This window comes from Pollicipes pollicipes, unplaced genomic scaffold (genome assembly GCF_011947565.3).
Source record: "Pollicipes pollicipes isolate AB1234 unplaced genomic scaffold, Ppol_2.1 Scaffold_6686;HRSCAF=7923_pilon_pilon_pilon, whole genome shotgun sequence".
NCBI classification, from domain to species: domain Eukaryota; kingdom Metazoa; phylum Arthropoda; class Thecostraca; order Pollicipedomorpha; family Pollicipedidae; genus Pollicipes; species Pollicipes pollicipes.
The window spans coordinates 31,443,343-31,463,715 of NW_023596921.1; the positions used below are offsets into that span (position 1 = coordinate 31,443,343).

Here is a 20,373-nt window from a genome sequence, read left to right on the forward strand (position 1 = left end):
ACGAGCGTGGATTTAAACGGGTCTAAAATATGTTTATACTTTCGGAAGCAGTTCGTAAAAGTAGTTGTTTTGAGCGTACGCGCTTGCAGTCTTCTAAAGTACAAAAAATAAGGTTTTTCATTGCAGTCGCCGTAGGCCGCACCCCGTCGGTCCCGCAGCTAGCACCAGGTGGCTGCCAGCAGGCAGGCAATACGACCACGTATCGGAAATCAGTACTTTGGAACGCTTTATACATTCGATTTGTGGATATGGCAGGTTTTGCGGGATATAAATTTGACTTGCACAACGTTCATAATGATATTCGGAACATTATAACAATAAGCACGCGCTCGGGCGAAGGGGAGGGGGCTCAATATGGTTACTCCAGGTGTTTTCCTGAAGGATATCCGGACGTCGCTGCGTAGCACCGTCAAGCTTTGAATGGCTGTTGGCAATGGAATAACGGATATTTTGATATAAAGGATGTACCTTGTAAGGTTACTGACCTATGGCTGGTCAAGACAAGCATTGGCGGTCAGCGAAGAGTATTTCTAGAAAGCCGTTCAATGTGATGCAACAACGGAGTGTTAGACGAAGCCATACATATATGAGGTGGTTTCTTAGGCAATAAATGAATTGATTTTATAATTAAAATGAATTTACTTTACCTACGTTCAGGTACAAAGATATGACCGAGGTCAAAACTAACCTGCTTTTTTATTCGAGAGGTTTGTGAATGGGGCAGTTTCTGGTGTTCTTGTCGAATTCATTAACGACAGGGACCGTAACAGACGTGGTTCATTGACTTTCAGGTCAGAGTAAATCATTGATCCAAAATAACCTATTTCAAAATTTTGCTTTAGGACCATACCACCTAGTATAAGCCCTAATGCTTATTTGAATTGCAAAATAGGAGCAATCTCGTAGCTATTTGGTCACCTTGATCTAACAAAGGTCAAACAAGGCCTCTGGCCTTTATTGGACACCATTGATCTTATGCTTAGAACCGGCGTCTAGCTTCACGGTGGTTGCATGAGAAGATCTGGGGGCACTTGGGGCACCACTTTGGAGTTTGATCTTATTTGACCTTTTTTGACTGCAAGATCATGACCTAAGAACCTCAAATTTTCATAAAAGTCAGGTCACATACAGGCCAGCCCACTCTGTGAACTTGGTGTCTCCAGTTATCTAAGTTTTTTAGATCTCGGTGGGTCGAATTGGCCTCCCGTACCCCACTCGACCGAAGGGCATTCAACCGATCGCCCAGGCGCGACCTGGGCCCTTGATTTCTTCCAGACAGGGGGCTCTGTGGCTAAAACAAAAACAGTCACATTACGTGTTCAGATCAGGAGCCGAAGGCCATGCTGTACCAGCCTGCAGAATAACTACTGGCTGTCATTCTGATGGCACGTGCTGGAGCTCCCGCGTCGACCCGGGGCCCCCGGAGGGATTCAGCATGTAGCGGTCCCCTCCATGACGGGGAAAGCCCTGTGACCGGAGCAGTTGGTCACAGAGCAGCGAAGTGTCCCTCACTGACGCCAAAGGAGTTTTTCTGGTGTAGACTGTCAGCAAGCGGCGCAGGACCCGCAGTTCTACTTATCAGACTCCTGGCCAAAACAGAGCAGACTTGCACCCCGTTCGGTACTGGGGCCCCTGACTGACCTTCACTATCTCCATACAAAAGTGACGTTTCTCAAGTTTCCATGCATTGTCAGAGGGCCCTGACCAACTAAAAAACCCTCTGGCATTCGGGGCCTCATCCTTGTTCCCGTTGAAGAAATGTCTCCTGGCCATTTTGGGCCCTTGTCAACACAGGACCCTGTTAGATACTGTGGGACCTTATCGTTCCAAGGGCGCCGATCAATGAAAAAGCCTTTGGCCACCATCTGGCCCCGGCCTTTACCCCGCTTGGAAAATGAGGCACCAGGACGCGGACCGACTCGGTGCCTGTTGTTCCGTATTGCTGGCGCTTGTCCGAAAAAAGAGGCCCTCATCGACTCATGGTGCCCTCGATCGACGCAAGAAGCCCTCCGACAGGCATTTGAGTGCTCGACCCCACGGGCTGAAGTCCCTCCATAAAAGTGCTAGCCGGCCCTCAAAGTCCTTCGGACGCTCCAATCAGGCAATCAGGCCCCTGATCGTCGGTCTCAACGAGTCCCGCGCGACCTAAGGAGATGGGGGGGGGGGGCGTTCCCCCTGTGCCCAGCCCCACCCCTCACCCCAAGCCCAGGCCTCCTCACTGGGAAATGCGCCGACTGAAGCCGAAATCCTTTGGTCGGGCCACCGCCCGCGCCAACAGCTCCTCTTTTTCTCAGCGCTAGGAGCAGGTGGCACCTTTGCTTGGGCACTACCTGGCAGCGGAGGATCCGCCCGGCAGGAGCCGGCACGTTCGCCCCTTATGGCAACAAGTCTAAACTGGTCTGGTGAACAAGTCCTCAAGTGTGAGAATCGTGATCCCTCCTCTTTCTTTTGTGATCCAAGTAGCGACTCATTCTTCTCCAGCACTATGCGCCGGTAGACAATTCTGGTGTCAAGTGACGTAGGCTGCGCAGTGAAAAGTGTTGTCCGTGACTGGGCGGTGTCTGGAGGTTTGTGACCTCACCTGGTACCCTGGGATCATTTGCAAATTGTGGGGAAACTGTGGTGCTGCGGCGCAGCGTAGTTGGTCGCAGCTGGGCAATAGTTAACCAATGCAGCTGCAATGCATTCTGCTTAGAGTTCTTTAAGCATTGATCGCGTGCCATGGAGACTATGGCAGAAGATGTACCTTCCCTGAAGGCTGAAATAGAGCGACTGACCCGAGAACTAGATGAGGCCAGCAGTGACAAGATTCAATCGGCCCAGTATGGTCTTGCACTGCTGGAAGAGAAAGAAGCACTATCAAGACGGTGTGAGGAACTGGAGGCAGCTTATGAGAATTCCAAACATGATCTCAACATCACTAGTGAGGTATGCCATGGCCAGGCTGTCAGACAGTGACCACCTGTGACTAAAGTTGCTTTCTTAAAGATTATGGTGCATCAAATTTGATTGAAATGATGATTTTTATTTGTGTTTTGAATAACAGTTTTGGCAGGTCTTATTGTATCTTTAGGCATGCACCTTACTTGAATTATATGCCTATCTTGTTATGCACAAAGCTATCATTCTCAACTTATGCATACAAGTTCTTATCTAAATTTATCTGTTCTGTAATATGGCTATGGTATTCACTGTCATCATTTAAGACTTGAGCCTTGCAGTATCTGTTGCATGCTGAAGTTATGGTAAGTGTTCACCTGTTAACTAGTCATCATCCTTTCATTGTATTATTAACATTTGTGTTCCATTCATTCTGTTTGTGTTGTATGCTCTGATTGTTCTAGCATTTTCATCAATTTTATGATGTTAGCCATGCTCCACCCTTACAACCATTCTAATGAAATATAGTGGCATGGTAATCTTATGCTGTTTCCAACATTCTTCATCAGTTTTTATGTTGCAGTCTCCACAGAATTCCACACTTGCATTGAGATGTACAATTGTAACATTGCTGGTATGCACCTTTTTGTGAAGTGCTGGTTGCCTATAATCACACATACTGAGCATAGCAGTTAACACATGTAGATGGTATATTTTTGTGCATCTCAATAATGGAGTTGTGTATCTTATTACCATAAGATAAACTTGTCTGTGTCCTAGCTGCTGGAGGAAAGATTGTCCCATTGTGCCATTATTCTAGATCTATGGTGTTTCCATACCTCAGAACAAAACATCAATATTTGTCTTCCTTTCAGGCACTGGCCAAGTTCCAGACCAGCCATGAACAGTCCACCCGATCAGGCATCGAACAGGAGGAGAGCATGCTCTCTGAGTCTCATGCTCGAGAGACGTCACTCAACTCACAGATACTGGAGCTGGAAATGGATGCACGACATGTTAGTTCTGTAGGCCCAAAGTGAACTCTTGGTGGTGAAACTAGTGTGTTGTCATTTGCATGTAAATACTACAGTAAGTGTGTTTGTGCATTGCATCCTAATGCTAAGGACACCACCAAGAAGATAGAAGTTCCTTTGCTTAAGCAGTTTCCTTCATTTTTGACACTTCAGACTACCTCTTGCATCATTGGACCACAATACAAGCATTGCAATATCAGGCCAGTTTTTCAGTTGGTCTCAACATGGCTTGAAGTGTTGGAGATTTGTGTAAATCATGTTGGAAACAATAGCCATAACCATTGTCTCATCCAAGCAAGAACATCAGGACCTACTCTCACACAATGCACCCATTTTCACCACCGGCCAGGCGCGTCAGGAGGTCTCCCGCCTGCTCTCTGAGAAGGACGCGGCGCAGCGCGAGCTGGCTGAGCTGGGCAAGGACCGCGACATCACCAGCCTCGAGCGGCGCAACTTGCGCTCCGAGCTCAAGGACCTCAAGTACCGCGAGACGCGCCTGCTGCAGGACTACTCAGAGCTCGAGGAGGAGAATATAACACTGCAGAAGCAGGTCTCTGCTCTGCGCTCCTCACAGGTATGGAGCAGCGCTGGCAGAGTGTTGTGAAGGAGGCGCATGCTTTGGGAAAGGGATCTCTAAGTAGGGTACAAGTGAATGGTTGAGTTGTAGCCATTTTTGATGGAAATGTGTTATGACACAAAATTCTTATAATTAATTATGGTCTATTAACTAGGTGAAATGTTACATTCCAAATTTGATCTTTTTGTAGGCATGATTTCATGACATTATGACTATCTTCTCTTATTTTGCTCACTTCAAGACTAATAAGGTGGGCATGACAATGGGGGTTTCTCAGATTATCAGTTATCTGCATCGCCGACCGTCACATTGTCCTGCAGGTGGAGTTTGAGTCGGCGAAGCACGAGGCGCGCCGCCTTCAGGAGGAGGTGGAGGTGCTGAACGGCCAGGTGGAAGAGCAAACAGCGCTCAAGCAGATCGCCGAGAAGCAGATGGAGGAAGCGCTGGAGGCATTGCAGGTATGGCTGGGAACTTCAGGCTGAAGAGAAAGGAAGGTCTCAGTTACCTAAGGTGGAAGTTGCGATGGTGCTGATGTTGCAACAAAGTTTTGGAATTTTACGTTGTAAGCTAATGTCGTGCCCAATCAAAGCTTTTTTCTGTTTTTACTGATTCAATAATTGTGATGGAGTAATTCAGGGGTTGTGTATTTATTTAATTTTTCCACTTTCTTCTCTTCCTTTACTGATGCTCTGTGTTGTGACACACAGCTTTAAGGAATGAGACACACACAAGTAAAAGAAATCATGTGAGATTTAGCATGAAATATAAAATTTTCAGGGATGGAGCTGATGTTTGGATGTGGAGAATCTGCAGGTTCTTGGTACAATATTATTGTGTGGATCGATTAAAATATTTGTGACCACTGAGAAGATTTGGGGTTTAAGGTCAGAACTCGTCGGGAGTTTGAATAGCTGGCGCTACTCTGTAAGGTTGGATGGTTTAGGCCTATTTTCGTGATGTAAATTATGCTCCTATTCTATGTGAGAAGTGTGGGCGATTTCACCTCCTGAGATCTCAGAGCATGCTCGCACATTTTCAATTCTGGAGGTCATGGAGATATCTGGAGCTTCAGCTCTCTTTTTGCCAAACCGTTTGGTATAGTTTACTGGCACAGTCATGAGAGGAAAAGATTGGTCAGACTGATTTTATTATATCACGCATTTAAGGCATCTTAAATGTGTTGCACAAATGGATGGGCTCAAAAACCATATGGAGTATTAAATGATGCACATCAACCTTTCCCTATTATTTGGGCAGGGTGGGGGGGGGGGGGGAGGGGGCAGGACCACACTGAGAGGCAGGAGGCGAGTTTCAAATCTAGAAGACACTTTTCAAGCTGTTCGTTTATCTTGGCCGTGTGTGGCTGCGGCGCAAATAGCCACTGCAGCTGGTGGGCCCTTAACCCAATAACTCGCATGGTTATGGTTATATTATGTATGCTCTAGTAAGAACTGATCAGTTGTCTAGGATAATTATTTTTTATAAATTTATTCCCAATGGTTGTAAGGGTGATTTCGGATTCAGAGTACTGCTAAGCATAGCTTGTTGCGTGTACCCCAAACCCACCACCCCAGGCGTGCCGTCAGCTCAACAGCTAATTTTGCCTCCGCCCTTTCGCCAGACAGGCATGCGGAGGGTTTTACGTGCCGCACAATGCTGCGACACGGCCGCCTCGGGTCTGGGTTGAACCTTGTTGGCCAGTTGCCAGCTGGCCTTTCCTTTTCAGTCGGGTCAAACAGTGCGCCCACTCTGGGACTCGTACCCAGCCCAGTATCTTTCCCCAAGACCACGGAGGCGGCAAATTAAAAAGTAAATGAAAATAAGTAATTCGAAAAATTGTCAGAATGTCATTGGTGGACTCGGTTCCGCCTGGGAGAGTTGTGTGGATCGACAGCAGCTACATAGAAGCGTGCGATATTGTCTTATGTCAGTGTGGTGAGGGGGGCCGGGTTCGAACTTCCATTGCGTCATGGCTCCTGGGTATTAATATGACCGCTATACCTCGGGAACTATCGTGCCGTTCTGTACCAACAGCCAACCGTGAAAGCGCGCGCCACGATGATCATCACGTTCCTCAACATGGACTTGTCTTTGACGCAACTCGCACGCTTTTTGCCAGTACTTTGTGTCTTATCACAGTAGCAAGTGTGCTAGCACAGATGTGAGGAATTATGCTATTTATTGGCAGTGCCTGCGAAACGCGCACCTGTTGCCCGATCGCCGCGATGTGCTTCGGTGTGGCTGTTCGGGGTGATGTTCTCTCCCCAGTGTGAGCGGTTCCCGGTGTCTGCGGTGTGCTCCTGTGCGGCTGTTCGGGGTGATGTTCTCTCCCCAGTGTGAGTGGTTCCCGGTGTCTGCGGTGTGCTTCTGTGCGGCTGTTCGGGGTGATGTTCTCTCCCCAGTGTGAGTGGTTCCCGTTGTCTGCGGTGTGCTCCTGTGCGGCTGCTCAGGGTGATGTTCCCCCCCTCAGGGCGAGCGCGAGGCCAAATACGCTCTAAAGCGGGAGTTGGACAAGCGGATCAACTCGGAGTCCATGTTGAATCTCAGCAACCTGGCGCTCTCCACCCTCCGAATGGGTATGTGTGCAAACATTAATGGATCAACAGCAGCTACATAAATTGATACATAGGATAGCAGAAAAACGGCGTTGTGTGTTCTACGTTTGTTTATAGTGTTTGCCATGCATTCTCATCTACAGAATATGACGAGTAGTGATTCAGAGTGCGCCCACAAAGTCACAGTTTAACATAGCGACCCGGAATGCGATACAACGGTTACCGTTTGCATTAGAGTCGCACTCGGTTCCCCGCTCGGGCGCAGGCAGAGGGGCCGCCACTGAGGAGGCCGCCGCGCCGCCTCCCTGCCGCAGGTGACGCTCAGACGGAGAGCGAGGGCGAGGACGACCAGCCGACGCTGAAGCGTCTCGAGGCCGACATCATGGACTCGTCCGACAAGCAGAAGAGCGGCCACGTCGGCGATCTCTTCTCCGAGATCCACCTCAATGAGCTGCGCAAGCTGGAGAAGCAGATCGAGCAGGTGAGCAGGCCGCCGGCGAGCGTGCTGGTGATCTGAGTGGAGGGTGGCAGTGATGCCGATGAAGCTGGCCGAGGCGACGGGTGGACTGCTGCAGGACCTGCTGCAGTCCCTCTGATGTTTGGGATCAGTAGGTCTTCTCAGGCATCAAGTTAACAGAAGCGATTCTTTCATTGTTGTTGTTACCAGCTGCCCACTGCCACAGTGGCTTGAGGATGCTGAGGTGCTCTATTTTCATATTATTTTATAAAACGGACGGCTGTTGGGTTCCAGAGTATTCCAAATAGTCCATTTTGTGTGCCTTCGGTTTGTGTGCGTTGTGCGCTGCGTGATACTCATTTACAAACCCTGATGTTAATGACATTGTGGCATAGTTTTGTTTTCACACCAATCGCGCGCATGGACTACACCCACGGCCACGACGGTGTGGTCAGTTCTGGCGGCTGGCGGCTGCCACGTCCTCCGCGTGTGCCTCCTATCCTCCCCTGGCCGCGGACGGAGCCGGAGGGAGCCAGCTGACCCGTGCCCCTCTGCTCGCAGGCGGACGCCGAGAAGGGCCAGCTTACGCGCAGTCTGCGCGACAGCCAGGAAAGCCTGGAGCGGGCGCGCGCCGAGCTGGAGTCGCAGCGGGCGCAGGCCGCCCAGCTGGTGGCGCACGTGGAGGCGCTGATGGCCCTGCACGAGGAGGAGGAGGGCGACAGCCTGCCGCCGACGGTCGGCGCCGCCGCTCAGTCGCCGGAGCTGGCCAAGGTCGAGCAGGTACGGCGGCCGGCGCGGCTGGACCGACTCTGCGACTCTGACACGGGCATGGTGTGGGGACGGGACAGAGACGCTGGTCAAGCAGCACGCTCTGGCGACATTGGTGGCGCACAACACGGGAGAAGTTCGTCGTGTATCCTCTTCGTGGTCGGAAATGCCCATGGTTTGCGCTGTTAGATCGGTGGCCAGGCGATGAATGCTGCCACCTATTTCATTATGTGCAACTGATGAGAACATCGTGTCACTGTAACTCACGGATGTGAGGTCAAACAGCAGACCTTCAACTGGCCTGCCGGGGATGACCAGTCGTCGACCGGTGCCGCCTGTGGTGCGCCGCGGTGCTGCCATGTCGTGCCGGAGTGCCAGCCGCCCGCTCCCCTGTGCCGTCCAGGTGCTGGACAAGCACCGGCAGCGGCACCAGCTGGCCATGCTGGAGATCAGCCGGCTGCAGACAGACATCCAGCACATGCAGGCCTCCGAGACCAACTCGTCAGAGGCCGTCGTCAACCTGCGCAACGAGGTGGGCACGGCCGGCGCTCACCGCGGCCCGTGGCGGTCGGCTTCGGCTGTGCCGGCTCCGGATGCGTTCGTTACCTATTCCTACCACGAGTGTGCCGAGCCCGACTACTGTTTTGTGGCCGTCGGTGTGCACGGCTGCCCCGGCGCTGGCCGACTGGTGCTGGAGCCTGCCGCGGACTGGATCGCTGAAGGGTTGCGACGGCCGCTTCCCGGGTCGGAGCGGCTGCCGGTGGTTATCTGGGGAGGGCTGCCGGTGGTTATCTGGGGAGGGCTGCCGGTGGTTGTCTGGGGAGGGCTGCCGGTGGTAATCTGGGGAGGGCTGCCGGTGGTTGTCTGGGAGGCCTGCCGGTGGTTATCTGGGGAGGGCCTGCCGGTGGTTGTCTGGGGAGGCCTGCTGGTGGTTATCTGGGGAGGGCTGCCGGTGGTTAATCTGGGGAGGGCTGCCGGTGGTTATCCTGGGGAGGCTGGCCGTGTTATCTGGGTAGGGCTGCCGTGGTTGTCTGGGGAGGCCTGCTGGTGGTGGGTATCTGGGGAGGGCTGCCGGTGGTTATCTGGGGAGGGCTGCCGGTGGGTGTCTGGGGAGGCCTCCTGCTGGTGGTGTCTGGGAGGGCTGACGGTGATTGTCTGGGGAGGGCTGCTGGTGGTGTCTCTGGGGAGGGCTGCTGGAGGTGGAGCGAGGTATGCAAGGCGTGGCTGTTTTGTGGATTCGCCGTGCTCGGGCAGCGCTATGTTTTCATGGCATTGCACCGAACCACCTGGAATGGTAGGAAAATTTCCTGATGCCTTGAATTGGGGTTGTGTCTGAGGCCCCCAACGCGAAGGTGGAATGCGCGCCGTTTTTAGTATGCCCCAACGTCACACAGGCACTCCTTGAGAATGTGATTCACACGCGGCCTAGTCCGAGTCGATGAGGGGTTATGTGCACTGTAGGTGGCGGGACTGGCTGAGTCGGTTAACAACAGTGGCCTCCGCACGGGAGGCGCGGACCGAGCTCCCGGCCGACACTCTGGCCTATGTCTCCCTGTCTGCCCCCTGCATCGGCTAGCTCTCCTTTAAACAAGCGCAGTGACGTGCACCGCGTCTTCTTTAAAAACTCTGTGACTGCGTGACTGAGCGACGCCACTGGTCTGTCCTTGGCAACGGTGTCAGTGGTGTCCACTGCCGGCGTGGACACCGCTGCGTTGTCGCTCGTCCGGGGCCAAGTCTGACGTGTGACGTCACTGACCTGGCCGTGACCGCCGCAGGTGACGTCGCTGCGCAGCCGCCTCTCCGAGTCGGAGGTGCACGTGGGCGACCTGCAGTCGGACTTGTCGGTGCTCAGCCAGCTGACGGCGCTGACGCAGGGCACGCTGTCCAGCACGCAGGAGGACATGCTGGGCGTCAGCGAGGAGCTGGCCCAGCTGTACCACCAGGTCTGCCTGGCGCACGGCCAGACGCCCCATCGCGTCATGCTCGAGCACATGCAGAACGTCAAAACTCTGGGTACGTGGCGATGCGGGGGTTGTGTGGGGAAGACCGGGGCAGTGTCGTCCCGTCTCTGCTTCGGCGACGTCGGTCCCCGGGGCGGGCAGCCTACGCGCGGCCCCGTTCTGAGGCGTGAAAGGGAAGATAATGACATCAAGTTTTTGTGTCACTGGTGACTGCCGTATCCAGCAGCGCACATTACCGCTGTCTCGTTCGCGGCGCCCCTGTCGTCGACTGGTCGCCACCATCACGTTCGCGGCCCGGCTCGGTGACTGGCGCCGAGTCGCGGCTGACTGCGAGGTGTACCAATCAGTGTCTGTGCGCTGTTTTCACGTTAACGGAGAAGCTTCCTAGCTCCAGTCTTGTGCTGCTCATGTTGGGTGTGGATGCGCCCCCGACGGCCTGGTGTACCTGACGTGCGCCGCGTTTCGCGCAGGCGAGGGCAGTCCCAGCCGCGAAGGGTCACCCAACAGCTCGTTCGCGCCCACCAAGTTCGAGCAGCTGATGAGCTCGCTGAAGCTGGCCAAACCGCTGAAGGAGGGCGAGGCGGCCGACCCGACCCTGGTCGCCAAGCAGGTCAGCAGAGGGGGCGAGAGGGGTCGGAAGTTTGATATAGACTGGTACTGGCAGAAGCCGCTGACACCTGTATTGACTCCAGTGAAGTGGTTCATGGCTTTGTGTGGGTTGGTTTTGTCCAGGCCGTCTGGCGCCGACCGGTCGCATTGCAGGGAGCAGATCTGCTGCCTGGACTCTGCGACAGGCGGAATTGCCGTGGTCCTTCGCGCCCGCCTCAGTGTCAGAGCGCACGTCTTCCCACCCAGCTGAGACGCGACACGACGTTACACGTGTCCAGCCCCTCCCGCGTGACACCGTCCGCGTGCCGTGCCCAGATGGAGACGATCACGGACCAGGTCAAGTACCTGCGCCGCGCCGTGGAGCACGTGATGGACCTGAACAAGCAGTCGGCGGCCGGGCCGCGCGCCGAGACCGACGGCGAGGCCGACACCGAGCAGCTGCAGATGGAGGAGCTGCAGGAGCAGGTGCGCTGCGGGCGGCCGGGGAGGGGAGGGGGCGGGAGCAGGGACGGCCGCGCCTGCTGTCTCCGTACCGTCCGAGTGGGCGCAGGTGGAGTCATTTCGGGGCGGCGCGACGCCAGGAGCCTCGTTCAGGAGCGCCGCTGCTATCCTGCGGTGGGTTCGGACAGGGGCCCCATGTGTAGGTACGGCCACTGCGTCGTTACTGGGGTGACATACTCAGACGGTAGGTGTCGCTTACGGGGGATGGTTATCTGCTCGTACACTGTGAGCTGCCGTCCGCCTATTACGCCACCAGGGTGGAAGGTAAGGTGTGTGGTTGGAGCTGTGGAGATATTATCTGGGACACGTGGGCTAGTCGTGAATAAGTTATGGGGTTCAGAGCCTGCCATAGCTATTCTATTTGCAGTGGCGTAATTGTTTTGGACGAGCTGCGTCCTAACACTGTCGCATGACAATGCTGGTAAGGTCCCCCTCCAATCCTGGACATTGAAACCGGTTTCTCCGCGTAGCTTGACCGTGTTCCCCGCCTCTGACCTCCCCCGGCGCGCCAGGTGATCAAGCTGAAGAGCCTGCTGTCCACGAAGCGGGAGCAGATCGCCACGCTGCGCACCGTGCTCAAGGCTAACAAGCAGACGGCCGAGGTGGCGCTGGCCAACCTCAAGTCCAAGTACGTCAACGAGAAGACTATTGTCAGCAAGACCATGATGAAGCTGCGCAACGAGCTGCGCCTGCTCAAGGAGGACGCGGCCACCTTCTCCAGTGAGTCGGACAGATGGGCTGACGCATCTGGGTGACCTGCTCTGGATCAGGCGCCGCTGGGCCGGGCCTATCAATGGCTTGGTTTCCGAACGCCTACGTCTTTGTCTTTACGATGTGATGGCTACCCCACGTGCGGTGCTGAGGTGTGCATCACATGTGCGTTGGTTATTCTTCGTCCTTTACTTTTTGAAAAATGCCTTGGCACTGTAAGGCCGTTCGCGCTGTGGATGATGGTGCAGCTCTTAAGCGGGGTGATATTTGCCACATCTATCTGTGATGCAGTGCACTCCAACCTCACGGTAAGTTTGTCTCGTCGATCATACTCTGGGTGGGGTCAGCGCGAGGGCGGAGGCGGGCCCTTGCGAAGTCGCGGCGTACGAGGCTAGGTGTGAGCTCCTCGGCCTGTGGTACAGACGTGCCGCCGCCGCCACCGAGGCTGCGTGTCCCGTCCACGGGCCGCCGTGTGGCGGGTGTTGGCCGTGCCGCCGCCATCACCAAGGCCGCGTGTCCCGTTCACGGGCCGCCGTGTGGCTGGTGTTGGCCGTGCCGCCGCCGTCACCGAGGCTGCGTGTCCCTTTCGCGGGCCGCCGTGTGGCGGGTGTGCGCCGCGCAGCCGCCTCACCGCTGGCGCCGCCGCCGCCGCCAGGTCTGCGCGCCATGTTCGCCGCTCGCTGCGAGGAGTACGTCACGCAGGTGGACGAGCTGCAGCGACAGATGGCCAGCAGCGAGGAGGAGAAGAAGACGCTCAACTCGCTGCTGCGCATGGCCATCCAGCAGAAGCTGACGCTCACCCAGAAGCTGGAGGACCTGGAGCTGGACCGCGAGCGGCGGCCGGCGCGCTCCTCCGCCGCGCAGGTCAGTGTCGGGGCGGTCACCGGGTGAGGTCAGGTGTGGGTGACGTCACGCGCCGGGCTGCTGGTCTGCTGTCGTGTGCCGCGCTGGTGCGCGTCGTGTGCTTCGCGCTAGATGTTCGGCGGGAGTTGACATTGGGTCGTTGTGTTCTGAAGAGTCGATCTCCCGCCCTCCCACCTCTCATCCCCAACGCACTATGCTTTAGCAGTTGGTTGACGTGCTACATTCACCGTGGTGCGGCTGTTGTTGCTGTTGTTGTTTTTGTTTGTTGTCAAATTCTGTGAACTTGGGTCAAGTCCACGTTCGCCGTCCGCCTCGCCTTGTTACACTGTTTCGCGGCCGCCGCATCACCGTATCCATTTCGATCGCTGTTGTCAGTCCCTCGCCGGCCGATCCGTATGGTGCCACGTCCGCGGCGGCCAGTGTCACACCCGTGCCGGTCACGCGTGCCGGCGTCACCGGGCCGCTCGCTCGAGTGCGCGTCGCCCCGGCAGCCTCCGTCGGCACATCGCCGGCTCGGCGTCAGCCGCGCGCTGACCCGGCACTGTGTCCCGGCGTGTGGCGGCCGGCCCTTCGATCCCCTTCAGTCACACTTTGCTATGACACTGTGACACCGTCGCTGGTGTGTCACTCTGCCACAGTTTCTGTCCGTCGCCGTCGGTCGTGAGTCGCCGTGCCAGCTCCTGCGCGTCGCTGTCAGTCACCGCTTCACCGCGGCTGGCTGTGTTAATGTTGGACGTGGCTCGCAGTGGCACTGTATCTCTGTCAGTGACGGTGCCAGTGGCAGTGGCAGTGTCACGGTTGTGTCAGCGCCGTGTCATCGTGTCATCGTGTCATGACATCTCTCCGTCGCTGCCGGTGGTGCCGTCGCTGTTCCGACTGCGTCTCCGCCGGTGCCGCGCCGCCGCGTGACTGTCTCCCTCGTGCCGGCAGGACGGCAGCTGGCGCCGGTTCGGCGGCGGCGAGCGCGGCCGCTCGCGGGGTGGCGCGGCCCGCGGTGGCCGCTTCTCAGCCGGCGGCGGCGGCTACGGACGTCGGGAGACCTGACCCGCGTGCACCCAGATGTAGCCCCGTTCACCTGCAGGCCGTGCCCGCCGTCCGGTCGACGGCGGGCCGCCCGGTCTTAAGCTGCGGCCGGCCGGCGGCGCTGTAGTTCTTCACTCGCTTCGACATTTCAGCGCGGCGCCGCGCCGTTTGTGACGCGGTGCCGCGTGTTCCGGCCGGCAGCGTACTTAACGTGAATGCAGCTGCGCGTACGGGTCCTGTGAGCGCGAGATCAAGCGGATACCAAAGGAGGCTGCTCCCATCTCTCGTCTGAAGTGGATGCAATATCGTGAAGTATTACGGCAGCGTCGTTCTGATTCCACGCGGTGCTTCCGGCGGCTGCCGTGTGTTCGGCGCGTTCGTTTCCGTTACTGCGCCGCACGCCGTCCATGGGGCATTTGTCCGGTCGCGAGGGACGTTGCCAGACTGAGCCAGTGTATATTCCGGTTGCCATGCTCCCCTGCCGCCGCTGGACTGTCACGCCCCCACCCTCCCCTTGCCCGTTACGGTCCCCCTCCCTGGCTGCTGTCGGTGCGGGCGCCTGTCCTCGTGTTGTTGCGGGCCGACCCTCGGCGCCCCCGCGCTCCGCGTCTGTTGTACAAAGTCGGGCAGGCCGCGCCGCTGGCATGCTTGTGCCAAACCGTCCAGGTGCGGCCCGGCCCGGCGGCGGCCGCGCCCGCCGCTGGCTCGGCTCGGCTGGCTCGTGCCCGCTCCCAGGGTGGGGGTGGCGAGCGAGCCTCCCCCGGCCGAGGTGTGGACCAGCCGCGTGTCGCGGCGTTCTCAGTCGCGGCCGATGTATTTATTGCATGCCTCTGAGCTTGGTGCGCGGTAGCTTTAGTCTGGAGGTGGTGTGTGAATGGAGGACCGCTCGTGAAACACCCACGAGGCAGCTGATCGGTTTTATATTTTGTCCTTTTAGATGCGGAATATGTTTACATAATATGCGACAATCGAGTCTGACCTGCGCCGACAATATAACAGGTAACTGACATGTTTAGTATAACTGCGCTTTAATAAACTATCGGAAAACAATGAGCGTTCAGCATGGGACCAGACAGGCATGCACGATCTACAGGAGCAGATGTCTTGCGGGTTGAATTGTTCACCGGAATTATTCGAACGGAGCGCATGAAATGCTGGGACGGCCGCCTTCTGAGCGACATCGTCGCAACATGGCTTCTCTGCAGCTCAGGCGTCCCGCTAGGTCTGACCGGAAATTCGTAAGTTGCCGAATCGTACTGGTGTCCGTCTGGCCTCCCGACGCGGCTGCGAGGCGTCTCGGTACGCTGACGGCTGCACACGACGACGTAGGATACGGACCGTGACGGCACGCCATCGCGGGAGCGGGGCTGCCGGATACATCCCACGCGTCCGTGTCAGCGGCCTCGTGATTGCACGCCGCAGCTCTGTGCTCGGCATCGACGCAGGCGACTGGCACTCCGCCGCCGAGCCCAACCAGCTGGGTCGTACCGCTGGTACCCCACAGCCCTAGCAGCTGGGTCGTACCGCTGGTACCCCACAGCCCTGGCAGCTGGTTCGTACCGCTGGTACCCCGGAGCCTTAGCAGCTGGTTCGTACCGCTGGTACCCCACAGCCCTAGCAGCTGGTTCGTACCGCTGGTACCCCGGAGCCTTAGCGGCTGGTTCGTACCGCTGGTACCCCACAGCCTTAGCAGCTGGTTCGTACCGCTGGTACCCCGGAGCCTTGGCAGCTGGTTCGTACCGCTGGTACCCCACAGCCCTAGCAGCTGGTTCGTACCGCTGGCACCCCGGAGCCTTAGCGGCTGGTTCGTACCGCCGGTACCCCACGGCCCTTGCAGCTGTTTCGTACCGCTGGTACCCCGGAGCCTTAGCGGCTGGTTCGTACCGCTGGTCCCCCGGAGCCTTGGCAGCTGGTTCGTGCCGCTGGTACCTCACAGCCCTAGCAGCTGGTTCGTACCGCTGGTACCCCGGAGCCTTGGCAGCTGGTTCGTACCGCTGGTACCCCGCAGCCCTAGCAGCTGGTTCGTGCCGCTGATACTCCGTAGCCCTGGCAGCTGGTTCGTGCCGCTGATACTCCGTAGCCCTAGCAGCTGGTTCGTACCGCTGGTACCCCGCAGCCCTAGCAGCTGGTTCGTACCGCTGGTACCCCGTTGCCCTGGCAGCTGGTTCGTGCCGCTGATACTTCCGTAGCCTTGGCAGCTGGTTCGTACCACTGGTGTCCCGAATCCTTGGCAGCGAGACAGCCCGGTCCGTGTGACCTGTGTACTGACGTCCCCACCTCCAGTCGTCCACGCTCTGTCCAGTAGTCACGACTGACACGCATTGGGACGTGCTCCTGTGAGGTCAAGCACACCTCGACTCAGGCCTTGGGTCCCAGGGCGGCGCTCGACTCGCTGCGCATGTCTGAGGTCCCTGGCCGCTCGCCGTAACACAGGGCTCGGCGCGAGTCAGCGCCGCTCGTCCGGCACGCCCCGGAGGGGCCTGACGTCGCGGGGCCGCGCACCATGGGACTGGCCTGCGGTGGCGTCGCTGGGGGCGGTCGCAGCTGGCCCCAGGCGCCGCGCTGGCAGCTCAGCACTCGCGCCACCGCCGCCAGTGCGGGCGTGCTCTGCTGTGGTTGGCCTGATAACCCCAACCCGAGCATTAACTTACCTATGGGCCTTGCTTACATCTATAGCGCAGTACACCAGACTGACGGACATGCAGCTGTGACAAAAGCTGTCTGCGGATCACTGCATAGCAACGCTTCCCCGCCACACATCGCCACAACCACTTGTAATGCGACTCTCCACACTTACTGCGCAGATTTGACATGGACTTTTGCCCGCGTTCCACCGCATCAAAACCGATTGCACCGTATCAACCTCGTTCTAAACCAAATAACTCAACGGCTGGTTGCGCCCTCCAACACTTACCTGTGTGTATGGCATCAGCGCGTCGACGCGGCAAACAACGCCCCCCCCCCCCCCCCCCCCCCCCTGTCAACAGCTGTCGTATCTCGCCCGCAAGTCGCACAGCGTCCAGGTCCCTATCTACGCGCCATGTACCCATCCACGCGTTATCACTCGTTCAGAAACAAAAACATGGGTTCGGGCTCGGCGAAACGCTTGCGGCCGTGAAGCATATCGCTGGTCGCGAGGAAGACCGCAGGCCAAACGGATCGATTACGTCGCCTTACCAATCCGTCTGGCCATTCTTGCGTCAATTCTGGTGTTTGGTGCCAAGCCCCGTCTGTTGGACATCACACGCACTCATTCTTTCGTGTTTGGTATTAAATGAACGTCAGATGCAGTCTCCAGCTAAGTATTATGGCTATTTTAGGATGCAGGTAACTAAATGGTTTGATCAATCAGACAGCAATAGCTATAGATAGCGGCTGCACATCATTTCCAATTGCTGCACTCACAGCCATTTCCATTGTTGCATTTACGACCGTTTCCATCGCTGTATTTACATTTTACAACCACCACGTCTGCATGAGCACCTGCATGCGTACAGGACACAGACATTGCGTAATTCAGAGATCCGACTAGACCAAGAACACTCCTGAACGGCGAGGGTATTCATCGCAACTGCCGTCCGCTTCGGCGCTAGATATTTGGTGTCCGAGCGAAAAATCGACTCGCGGTTCGCCGAGCGCCTTTCTGCCAGCTGCTTTAGGGTGAACTCCACATTGGTGTCATGTAGAACGTCGGTGTTCAGAAATTCGAATCGGTTCGATGCCGAACCACAGACTGGCGGCACGGACGAATGGCGCAATGCCAAAATGGCGAACCCCTAATTGGGAATTAAAAAATGATGACACGTGAAAAAGTTGACGTGCCGTAATGGAAGGTGCGAAATGATGCGTAAAAAGGTTGGCATGCTAAGCTGGCATACGGCTTATGTTGCCTAACTACTGAAGGGTAATGTTTGAATAAATGCCGACATTGAAGATATCTCAGCTGACACCCTATTTAATTTATGACATCCAACAGTGCGACGCTACCTTGTCTTTTAACCTTGAACAGGTATTTACAAATCAACCTTGATTCACGTGCTCTAACACGCGCCCGGGTGGCCGGCTCGATACCTTCGCTAGTGTGAGGGTCAAATTGACCCCCCTGAAATCCCGGGAACTAAGAAAGCTAGAGACACCAAATTTACAGGGTGTGTGGACCTGTACGTGAACTCACTTAGGTCGAAGTTTCAGGTTCCTAGGTCATGACCTTTGGGTCCAAACGGTCAAACAAGGTCAAGTTCCAGGTTGGTCTCCAAAGTGCCCACAGAACGAAGATAGCCGTTTCTAAGCAAAAGGCCACATTCTCATTTAAGGTCAGTGACCTTGTTTGACCTTTTGAAGGTCAAGGTGACCAAAATCATACAAGATTGTTTTGAGTTTTGCATTTGACTAAGCGACAAAGATTACGCTAGGCAGTATGTTCCTAAAACAAAGTGTTGACCTAGGTCATTTTAGGTCAATGACCTATTCTGACCTCTAAGAAGTCCATGGAAGATGCATAATGCGGTTCCTGCTATCAATAAACTCGAAATGAGCACCAGAAACTATCCCATACAGCAAGCCCTAGAGCAATAAAACAGGTTGGTTTTGACCTTGGTGTGACCTTCATACCTGACCTTAGGTCAACGTAATTTTGCTCATTCAACTGTTGTGTTGTTTAAGAAAACACTCCGTTGTTGGATTAGGTTGAAAGATTCCCTAGAAATTGCCTTCGCTGAAACCATGGCCTGACTTTGACCTGCCATGGATCAGCGATCTTACAGGGTCCATCTAAATTTTTGATGTCAAGCGATCCGCTATTCAATTGTCTACAGCTATGCAAAATTAGGCGGGGCTACGCCGCGCCGTTCGGAAAAAAACCTTTGGGGGGTCAATTTGACCCCCCCCCCATCCGAGCGCGTTACAGAGCCCAGGCTTCAACGAATACCTAGGCTTCAAACGGCACTTGCCCGAGCGCATCAGTCCCATACAGCAGCAGGTCGGCGATGCTCCGTCCTTTGACCTTGAAACTTTGAGTTTTTATAACTTATTTTTAACCGCAACGACTGACCTTGAAGGCCGTCATTTTCATAACTAGGCTGACACGCATATAGGCCTCTCAGATGACTCAGATGACTAGGCACCCATATAGGCCTTTTGGTAAGCCCGTGCTGCCCCGTTTTTTACCTAGACCTTCACCGCCTAGTTTGGCTTTCACTTACGGGTTTCTGGGAGCCCAGGCTGGAACTGATTACTGGTTTTCAGACGACCCTCCATTTAATGATGGTAGTGCTTTACAGCGGTAGCATGACACTACCCCGTTCTTGGACCCTGAGTGTGACCCTGACTCGTTTGTTTTTTTTTACCTAGACCTTAACCGCGTAGTTTGACTTTCACTTACGGGTTTCTGGGAGCCCAGGCTGGAGCTGACTTCTGGTCCTGCGATCGATCAGACGACGCCCCATTTAATGATGGTAGTGCTTTACAGCGGTAGCATGACACTACCCCGTTCTTGGACATTGAGTGTGACCCCGAAAATCTACCTGGATTCACGCCTTTCCGGCAGCTGAGGCTGAAGTGGATATCTGGCTAGCGAATGACCTGGCCGCCTCCATGGTCTAGGGGAAAGATGCTGGGCTGGTAATCAGGCGGCGCTGGATACGATTCTCAGAGTAGGCGCACTGCTTGATCCCGACCGAAATGGAGAGGTCGGCTGGCAACTGGCCAACGAGGGTCGACCCGGGCACGGGGCAGCCGTGTCGCAGCTCTGTGCGGCACGTAAAAACTTCCGCATTCCCGTCTGGCGCGAGGGCAGAGGTAAATTATCTGTCGACTCGACGGCACGACTTTGGCGTGTTGGGGTGCACGCAGCAAGCTATGCTTAGCGGGTTCTGTGAGACCGGTGAGACCACACCCATGCAAACTATTCAGAATAAATTTCTATAAAAAACGACGCCATATTTAGAGGCGTAACCTCCATACAACGAGAATGGGATTTCACCCCAATCTGGACTTAAGCGTGCCCCTGAAATGTATTTTTGCCACCCTACGCTGGAACGCACGCCTGGCTTTCATCTGGAGGCTTTCCCACACACATAGCTTTCATGTGGCGTTGCCCTCGCGCGACCTCGCTCTCGTGACAGCTGGAGGTCAAACTGCTTGAGATAGAGAAAAACACGGTTCTAAACCAGCGGGTTGTGTCTGATCTTGAAACCATTTTCATCGGGATTGGAAACTATGCGCTGAATTCGAAAATGAATACGCCGCTGCGCCGTCTGGTCAAGACCATTTCGTCCGTCTAATGCGCTTGACCCGCGTGCGCAATGCGTCGCACCGGCCCATTAATGCTACAACCATTTACAGTCGCCTTTCATCAACCAACCCAACATGTCGAAGAGCCGCTAAGCACGGCACCTGGCACCCCGCCGTCCCATACAACGTCCTTTACTTACGA

General features: G+C 55.8%; 1 protein-coding gene across 1 annotated transcript; it reads left to right on the forward strand.

The window, feature by feature from the left end:
- The first annotated feature begins 2,559 nt into the window (after nucleotides 1-2,559).
- On the forward strand, nucleotides 2,560-19,541 carry BicD (Microtubule-associated protein Bicaudal D). Its single transcript, XM_037231755.1, has 16 exons — nucleotides 2,560-2,928; nucleotides 3,756-3,896; nucleotides 4,264-4,488; nucleotides 4,812-4,949; nucleotides 6,962-7,067; nucleotides 7,361-7,527; nucleotides 8,065-8,283; nucleotides 8,675-8,803; nucleotides 10,047-10,284; nucleotides 10,703-10,842; nucleotides 11,157-11,306; nucleotides 11,855-12,062; nucleotides 12,709-12,917; nucleotides 13,848-13,870; nucleotides 15,363-15,433; nucleotides 19,486-19,541. Exons 1-16 carry the CDS (start codon nucleotides 2,722-2,724, stop codon nucleotides 19,539-19,541), a joined length of 2,427 nt encoding a protein of 808 aa, XP_037087650.1. The 5' UTR covers nucleotides 2,560-2,721.
- Nucleotides 19,542-20,373: the final 832 nt, after the last annotated feature.